General features: G+C 39.0%; 2 protein-coding genes across 2 annotated transcripts; both read right to left on the bottom strand.

Annotated features, from left to right (window-relative positions):
* Nucleotides 1–897: 897 nt before the first annotated feature.
* On the bottom strand, nt 898–3,847 carry LOC139209341 (pepsin A-like). Its single transcript, XM_070838990.1, has 9 exons — nt 3,777–3,847; nt 3,395–3,536; nt 3,035–3,152; nt 2,279–2,397; nt 1,980–2,176; nt 1,759–1,875; nt 1,522–1,666; nt 1,204–1,302; nt 898–1,105 (listed from the first exon to the last, which is right to left on the bottom strand). The coding sequence occupies exons 1-9, from the start codon at nt 3,830–3,832 to the stop codon at nt 971–973; spliced, it is 1,128 nt and encodes a 375-aa protein (XP_070695091.1). The 5' UTR covers nt 3,833–3,847; the 3' UTR covers nt 898–970.
* Nucleotides 3,848–6,103: 2,256 nt separating this feature from the next.
* On the bottom strand, nt 6,104–8,323 carry prok1 (prokineticin 1). Its single transcript, XM_070838992.1, has 3 exons — nt 8,152–8,323; nt 6,945–7,070; nt 6,104–6,540 (listed from the first exon to the last, which is right to left on the bottom strand). The coding sequence occupies exons 1-3, from the start codon at nt 8,224–8,226 to the stop codon at nt 6,421–6,423; spliced, it is 321 nt and encodes a 106-aa protein (XP_070695093.1). The 5' UTR covers nt 8,227–8,323; the 3' UTR covers nt 6,104–6,420.
* Nucleotides 8,324–9,288: the final 965 nt, after the last annotated feature.

Genomic DNA, 9,288 nt, shown 5'->3' with positions numbered 1-9,288 from the left:
TTGTAGTGTTTGAAAGACATTTACCAGGCAGGGAGGACAAAAAAAAAAAATGCATTTGGTTGCATTTCAGGAAATAGAGGATTTTTTGAGCATTTTCAGACCTTGACCCATATTAGGGACTAAAAATCATGTCATCTTGGCATCTGCTGCTTTGATTTTAATTTCTACTGTCTATTATCAAAACCTCAACTTTATGGAAGTGAATATTGAATTTCTGAACTACCACTTTAAGTGGATACAGCATCACTTGTTTGTGAAACCGATAAATTGAAATGAATTGAAAATGAAATGATAATTGAGATATTTAACAAAATAAACTCTGTCGTGATGGTACATGACACAAAGCCTGGTAAAATGGAGACAAAACATTGTGTTTGCTTCCATGTGGTTTTCTCTGAGTTCTTTTCAACACTCAGGTCCCACTCACTGGCTGAGATAACAGCACAGTCGTCAGATCATGTCATCAGGTTATCTTTTGTTATATCAATGCTTGTCCTTATCAGTTTCTTCTCGATTACAGTCTCAGAGGAAACCTGGCCCTCTGCTCTTCTGAGAGTCGCTCGATATTCTATTCTTGGTGTGTTCTTCCTTTACACAAAAAGAGCTGGTGGCAATCCTTTTTGTATCATCCATAAAAGGTCATGTTTCTGTAAAGAGTGAATGGATGAACAGGATTGTCATTCCTGTGACATTTCACTGCAACACAGTAACACAAAACCAAGGCGACTAAAGGTGTTTCTAAAGATGTCTTTTCTGTACTGATGATCGATCTTTGTTGTGACACATTCGTGAAAAATACACAGAATGCTTTTGCTTGCTTTATTCTATTTAATGCAAAGGCAGCAAAGACATATTCACATGTAGACTTTCAACAATCTTTCATTTGCATAATTCTCTTTTATTACAATTCAGACAAGCTCCTACAAATAAAATACACACTTATAGATTATCCATCAGGAGTCTTGTTTGATTACACGGACTTGGCCAGGCCAATGTACTGAGCCCCGACATCAAAGACAGCATAGTACTCCCTGATGAAGACATCACCCAGGATCCACAGCTGAGAGCCACCCTGTCCAAAGCCAGTGTTGCAACCATAGCCGCCCTGTGGAGAGACAAGAGAAAACAAATTTACTTCCCCCAAATCTTCTTTATAGTGCTGAAAGCTTTTGTGTTGCAGCAGCTGGCATGGGTCTAACTGACCTGAGAGACGTAGGCAGAGGCAGGGACGGTGAAGGCGTTTCCGTTGAGAGTGAAGGTGACATCAGGCATGCTCTGGATGTTCTGGCAATTCACTGTAGCCTGTGAGAAGAACAAAACTCAAAGAGCTGAACACAGTGTAGCACCAGAAGTTGTATTTATTGGTATTTTACAGGTTTCCAGCTAAAGCAAGTAACCAAGTCCTGCTTAATTATTTTCATTTGAGAGTTTTGACGTCAGAGCATTAAATGTCTGTTTACTCTGGGTTCAGAAAATGGGGAAAATTTACTTCAAATGGTATGGTGTGATTGTATGACTCACATCTCCATACTGGTCGGTTGAGGCTCCAACCCAGGAATTAATGTTGTTGATATCATTGGATGGGCCAACGATCAGGGAGGTACCAGTGTCAATGATGGCCTGGCAGCCACCAGCGCAGGCAACAGTCTGTCCATTGATGGTAACACTGTAAGGAGGAACAGAAAAAAGATGGTTTACAGTCATGCGAGGAGGCTTTGTGCAGCTTATGTTTGTGGTTAATTTGGGTTTTCTTCGTACCTGTCCATTTTGATCTGATAGTAGCTGGCAGAGGTCAGAGGGATCCAGGTGATTTCTCCAGTGTAGAGACTGGCATCAGTACCACCGAAGAGAACCTCACTGCCCTGCTCACTGTTGCTAAAGAGTTTTTTTTAAAAAAGGAAAAAAATTCAGATGTAAGTTTAATGTCACAGGAAACGTGTCACGCTTTCAACCAACAGATTTCCATTTTGTTTCAGTACCCGCTCAGGTAGACGGAGAACAAATTCTGGGACACCAGTCCCTGGCTGACCATGTTGTAGAAGACAGGCACAACGTTGTCAGAGGCAATGCTCTGGAAGGCCAATCCCAGGATGCCATCAGCCTTCATGTTAGCCATGAAGGCAGCCTCTGTCTTGCTAAGTCCAAACACCTGGTTGGCCACAGAGAGGCTGCCCACCTGGACACACAAGACAGCTGTCAGTCACAGTCACAGACCACGGAGATATGCCCGTTGGAAGTCTAAACAGACTATGCATTTTGTTCCAGGGGTTTTGGTTACCTCAACAGTGTCAATGGCCAGATATCCGGTCATGCTGCCAGTGCCATACTGGATGGACAGGGCCTGGCTGCCCCATTTGAAGGTGGAGGACTGCTGTGGGTTGAATCTGTTGTGGTTCTCTGCAGAGAAATGGTGTATTTTTCAAATGTGCACTTTAATCATTTCAGGAATATGGAAAAAAACTGGGACCATCTCCAGTCATGGAGAGTTGTACCACTGCTTAGCCTTAATAAACTATATTAGTAGCTACACAAGTATTTCGATTGTCTACTAGCAACATTACTACAACAACAAAAGTAAGTACAAGCATAGAACTAAGTGTACCTTTGTGTAATATTATTACAGTGCAGGGTTATTGTTAATGATGCATTACTATGTATGAAGTTGGTTACTACTTTAGTATATGGTCATTTAAGTTAAAACGATGTAAGTATAGTATGTAATTTTTGTTTTGTAGTTCCTAAGATTTTTTTGTATGTACATTATTAATCTGGGAAAAAAAACAAGCATCAATAGTTAATTACAATAACTGTGGTGGAGTGAAAAGGAGAACTAAGTAGCATAAAATGCAAACAGTAGACAGTCTAACTATTCTTAATGGAAACCTTTAGTGTTTCTAAACACTATTTATGTTATATCAGAATTGTACCTCTACACAGTGCTCGAGTAAATATACTTGGTTATATTCCACCACTGTGAAAACCTTTTTATCCCTGACTGCATAACAGCCCAGTTTGCAGCCTCACTGATGCTCACCACAGGCCTGGCCGGAGCAGTAGACTGAAGGGACCCACAGGTTGGAGGAGCCAGTGTCAAAGATGACGGTGAAGGACTGAGGAGGGGTGCCAATGGAGACCACACCATAGTAGGACAACTAGAGGGACACACGAATTCAAATCAATAGATGTAGATTAGTATGAACGTGACCCACATGCAGTATAAAATATGTTCATCTCTTTGTGTTTCTAAGTGTTGCAGCAACAGAATAGCTAACATAATAATAATATCTGCTATTTATCCATCAAGAGACACACAATTACATATATGTCCTTCAAGCAGATGCTGCACAGGACAGACTGTAAGATGAACTAAGTCATGTCTCTAGTCTGAACTCACGTCAGCGTCGTTGGTCATGGACTCAGTGCCAGTCTGGTAGAACTTGGCCGTTGGCCTGTATGGATACTGCTTCCTGTACTGCTCCCATAGTCCTTTCTCCTGCAGGGTTTCCCTGGCAGTCTTTCCCTTGATCAGGGGAACCCTACATACAAAAAGGAGAATAAAGAATCCAGCACTTTATAGCAGAGGAAAACAGAAAGCTCTACTTTGAGCTTTGTTCAAGTTCAAGTTCAAGTTTGAGACATAAAAAGAAAGGCGGCCTTAAATTTTTCTCTCAAGAATATTAGATGAAGATATCATTCAACAATTCAGCCTATTGACGTATAAAATGTCAAAGAAATTAAGGAACAGGTTGCTTTTCGACCAACCAAGTCCGACTTACCTGTGGAGGCATTCGGAGAAAGCCACGAGGGCAGACAGGACGACAAGCCACTTCATCGTGTTGCTACTTTGCTGTTGCACCCAGAGAGTGAAATTCCAGTTAGAGTCCAGCCCTTATATACAACATATCAAGGTTGTGTCTCCAATATGCCCTTCCGGAGAACTTGATATCATGAATCAGCTGGAGATAAGAAATAAGCGATATGGTGATGAATAGGAGCAAATATTAAATCAAACAATTGAACAGTGAAGATTTTTAAAGGAACTATAGAAATGTTTTGTGGAAACAATTTACTGTAAAGCAATGTAGGCTTTATAAAGTGGACCTGATATTCTCTGTGTCGTTGTCCGTTCAGTATATTGTTAAGATAATCACAATTAAATAAAACTGCTGGATGTTGTGCAACACTAATTGAACTGACTCATTGCTTTAAGTTTCACTGTTTCTGCTGTTGCACTAAAGAGAAATCCCTCAGATTGGCTCAGGAAACAGTTGAGCAAAAGAAAAATTATTTAACGGAAGTGTATCAGAGCATTGACTTTTATTATCTAACTGATCATTTGAATATACATGTGCAAGTGTTTAATAGATATGCAGTGCGCACTTAATGTGTTGACATGTAGATTAGGAGATTTAATGTCCGGAATTTCTGTTTAACGTCGATATGGAAAATTTCCGCACGTTTCCAAGGGCGTGACCTGGGCTTACTTGGGCTTGGTTATCTGATAACAAAAGTACACAAAACAAAGATACAGGCTTGAAGTGTAAACAAAGAAAAATAAAGCACTTCAATTTCAAGAGGCTTACTCAAGCTTACTCAAAACCCATACATTCCATACACTATAGTGTGACTTTGACATGAATGCTAATCTTATTTCATATTTACAAAATTAATATTACATTTTAAATTCAATTTCTAAATTTGAATTGAAAACTTTTATCAAGCCACAATTGATTCCATAATCTTGGGTTGCATTTGGTTTCAGGAAATGTTTTTTTGCAGTGAATTAATTCCATGAAAAACTAAAAATTACCCCAAATCGAAGCACATAGCTGAAAAAATTATCCTGCTTATATACATTAGTTTAGTTTTAATTTCTAATATCACATCATAAAAATTGTTCATTACAAGTAAAATTTCAAGATTCAAAATGTGACTTAAGTGGCAGTACACACATTTTAGCAATAAAACATACTTAAAATATCAAAGGTAAAAGTGCTTATGCAGAAATGGATCCTTATATATATATCTATATATATATATAGATATATACACACACACACACACACACACACATATATATATATATATATATATATATGTATATACACTGTTGCCCATAAAGTTGGAATAATTGTTCAATACCCCCAATTTTGTTAAAGCCTGAATACACCGTTTGCAAAGGTTACTTGTGGTTTAAGTTTCACTGTGATATGTTTGGAAGAGTTTGATCAATAAAGTTGAGAAGATATACACTTTATTTATCAAGAATAAATCACATTGTCACTATCATTTCATGAGAAGAGGGAAAAAACATTTTATTCCAACTTTATGGGCAACAGTGTATATACAGTGTGTACTATATCATTATTAGTTGTGTATTAATGTGTACGTAACTTTTTATGTTACAGCTTGTTTATGTCTTTTGTGGTGTGGATTAATTACTTTTTAAGATCATCCATCATTGTTAATAATACTCAATCTGCAAAGAACAGATGTTAATGTAATAATCTATATAATATAAAGTCAAAAGAAAAATACTCCCCTGGTAGATTCAGTGGACTAGAGGTATAAATTAGCATTAAATTGAAATACTCTAGTAGAGTACAAGTACCTCAAAGCTGTACTCAGTTACATCTCACAACAGTCAAAGCAACTATACTAAGCAGCTATACTCTCTGTCACGGCTCACAATTTCTCTGGTGATTTGTTGTTTTTGAAAAAAACTAAAATTTTGTAATAATGACAATATCAATATGAACAAATAATACTGGCAAAGAGACAATCTTAAAAAGTCTGTTGAAGGCGTTGTGGTGGAATTGCCCTTTAATTGACATCCGCAGTAGCCAAGTGTTTGGCACAGGTCAGTCCTGTTATATAGCAATGTCCTGAGTGTGCTCATGAAGGTAAAGGAGACTTTGGTTATGACCTTCATCATAATCAGACTGTGATTAAAACTACTTGACTCTTCCATCCCTGGACACACGTAATGTTTAATCAGGCATAAACTGTACACGGAGGGGAAAAAAGACTCCACAAAGCACATATCCAACAACAATGTTGTCATTATACTTTTATTGACAATAATATTCATACTTTTCTCTTGATAAATTAACATAAAACGAGCATGAAAACAAAACAACAAATGTTTCAACTGTTCACAAATTAATTGTTATTAAGTAGAAAGTGTCTGATGTCCACTGTGGCTCTTGTTAACAGGTAACACGTGGTCTTTGCTGACATTATATTTTCTGTCCTTGATGGGTGGATTAACAGAATCCAGTCTATGTATTATAGTGCATAGAGTACAGAAATGAAGAATACAGCATGTGAAGGATAAATATGTATTTCTGACCCGTAGCCTGTTCGAGTCTTCACACTGTTTCTGCTGTGCGCTTCTTCATCTGACCATTCAGGCGTCTTTTAAAAGTCCATGTTTTTGAAGTCGTCAGTACATCTGTACTTGCTATCACTGTACCTGGTGCACACCAAGTGGGGGAGACACGGGCAGGTGTGATGTTGCCTTTTCCCTGGATAGGGCACCTGCAAGTAGGAAAGGGAGTGGGGATAATCTGACAGTTTAAATCCTTCATCAGCTGACAAGTGGCGCTGCAGGACTTAAAAAGCTGCTCTTTAAAAGTCTGTAATGCAGAGATGGATGTGGTGTTAGCAGAACTAATTGTTGCCATCTCCAAACGATCAAACTGAAGTATGGGCACTGAATGCCTGTTTCACCGTGGAGGAGATCAATAGCCTCTGCAGTTATCAGCAGCTTTTCTAAAGCTTCAGCCAACCTGCCGGCACTTGATATGATCTCAGTTTCCGCAATTGCAGAAAACAAGTGTGGGCGAGAGAGAAATCACGGAGTATGACTGTGTGTGTGTGTGTGTGTGTGTGTGTGTGTGTGTGTGTAGAAGAGGGTGTGATGCAGGAAGATTTCTGCCCACCTTATGACTAAACGGGTGGCATTCATCCCCTTCTATACCTCTTGGGACGCACATCCTCAGGCCCCTCAGCCACAGACTGACAGCACAGCAAAGATCAAAACCACACTGCACGTCTCTCTCACAGGCCTGCAGGAAAGATAAAGACGGGGAGGTACACACAGAAAAGAAGAAAAGAAAAGAGGTAGAGAGACAAAGACAGGTCTTTTGATGCCAGTGAATCAATCTTATTGTTATTTATGCTAATAGACATAGCCTTTTATAAGTGAATCTATTTTAATTTTTACTAATTGTGATAGAGATGTCCTCTCATGTTCGTACAGTGGGAGCCATTTTATCCTTTGCCCGTCATCTCTCTAATCCATTTACTAATGAATATCAATCAGAGGGCTGAGATAATTTCCTCTCGTTTTTTTCCAGTGAACTTGAAGTGGAGGAGGATGTGGTCTCCTGTCAGTCATGTGTAATCAAATTTTAGACAATCATCCACAAAAGTGAACAGCACTGTTTGCATATTTATAGTCTGAATATGAGAAAATCAAACCGAAAATCAAAAGTCAAGTGGTGTTAAAAACAAAATGTACATAGAGGGTTGAGTGCAAGTAGAACACACATCCTAATGCATAGACAGAATTACTATTCAATCAATCAGTCATTTAATTAATCCAAAGAAAATAGATAATAATTTTGATAATAAGTGAATTTTCATGACCCTGCTTTCCAAATGTGTGGATTTGCAGCTTTTGTCTGTACTTTGTGGTTGTAAATTCAATGATTTTGGGTTTTGGACTGTCGGTCAGACAAAAATGAACAATTTGAAGATGTCATCGCAAAGTCAGGAAGCTTATGATGAGCATTTGCCACTATTTTAAATGCAACAAACTAAATAAAAAGGAAAAAGAAAGGACTGATTAGGCAATGATGAAAACAGCAGCCCTAGTAAGAGGTAATTTTATTGGAAGGTGTGAAATCATATAGTGTCTCAATATACTATATATAAAATATATATAATATATTATTGTCTATACCGCTTATCCTTCAGGGTACAGTGTAAAATATTAGTTTTATTTTCATTTTTTTTAATTTAAGTGCAAAAAGAGTAATAAGACAATTAGAATGATTATACTCTTAGATAAAACATAAATTCAATAATCTAATAAATTAACAGAACAAATGTGAGTTGCGGCAGAGGCAGAAACCTCTCACTCACCCCTGTGATGACGGCTGCTCTGGACCAGCTCAGAGACACCAGGAGGAAGGACAGCAGCACCGCCCTGAAGCCCATGACAGCAACAGGAGATCTGGACTCTCTCAACACCCTCAACACTGGACTGCAGCCGTTAACGATCTCTCCAGCACCTTGCACTGAAACCCCGGCTCTCTAGTCAGTCATGAAGGTTCCCTGAACTCCTCAGGGGGGGGGAGCCACACTCTCTCCCTCTCTTTATCCACCTCCGACCTCCGCTCAGCACTCCCCCCTCCCTCCCCATGTCTGAGATCTCCCCACGCCCTTTCTGCCTCTCTCCTCAGAAGCTTCGTCATCTTGCTCATCCGGATGGAGGCTCATAACAGTCCCCTCTACTTGTAGAGCTTCAGGGTTTCACCGCACGTCTGCTTACCACAGTTTCCACGACTCAAGTTAAAGCAAAAAGTGTGGAAATCTACTCAACAAATGACGACATTCATGTGAACTCAAATGAATCAGACTCTTCCTTGTGAGAAAAAAGGGGTTCAGGTGCCGGTCTGAGGCAGCCAGGACAAGACAAACCAGCATGAAGGCCACGTAACAACTTTACTGAAATCACCACAGGCTGACTTGTTGACCAGGCTGTGTGTAAAGTAGTTACAGGCTTGAAAGTGATATTCCTTATCTTCTTTATGGGCTGTGTGTGCCATGATGCCATGTACTATGACAGCTGCCATCAACCTTGGCTGAACATCACCTGTTTATCCACCCTGAGAGAAAAAGGCCTATTACTTTAAAACACATCTGCTTTGTCCCATAAGCTGCTCTGCAATTAGTGTAAAGTATATGATCTTAAGTATTTGTTTAGTGTGCATTTAAAACTATCAGTAAACAGTAAGAATGTGGTCAAAATCCATCAGATGGTGTCTTCACCTTCATCTTGGGTGGATGAAGGTGGAATAAATTCTACTTCAATGATGCTTCTATCATTCTGTCATTAATTCACTGTTTGCATTTACATCATTTGAAATGAATCACGGTGCTATACGTTTTTAGGGAGACTATTTCTAACTACACCTCTCTTATTAAGCTGCAGTGTCACTTGATGGATAACAGCATATGAATAGTGATCTTATTCTGTACTAAGCTAAATAAACAATG

The sequence above is a fragment of the Pempheris klunzingeri genome, chromosome 11 (genome assembly GCF_042242105.1).
Source record: "Pempheris klunzingeri isolate RE-2024b chromosome 11, fPemKlu1.hap1, whole genome shotgun sequence".
Classification (NCBI taxonomy): Eukaryota; Metazoa; Chordata; class Actinopteri; order Acropomatiformes; family Pempheridae; genus Pempheris; species Pempheris klunzingeri.
Note: the sequence above shows the minus strand (reverse complement) of the source record. Positions and strands in the feature narration are given on the sequence as shown.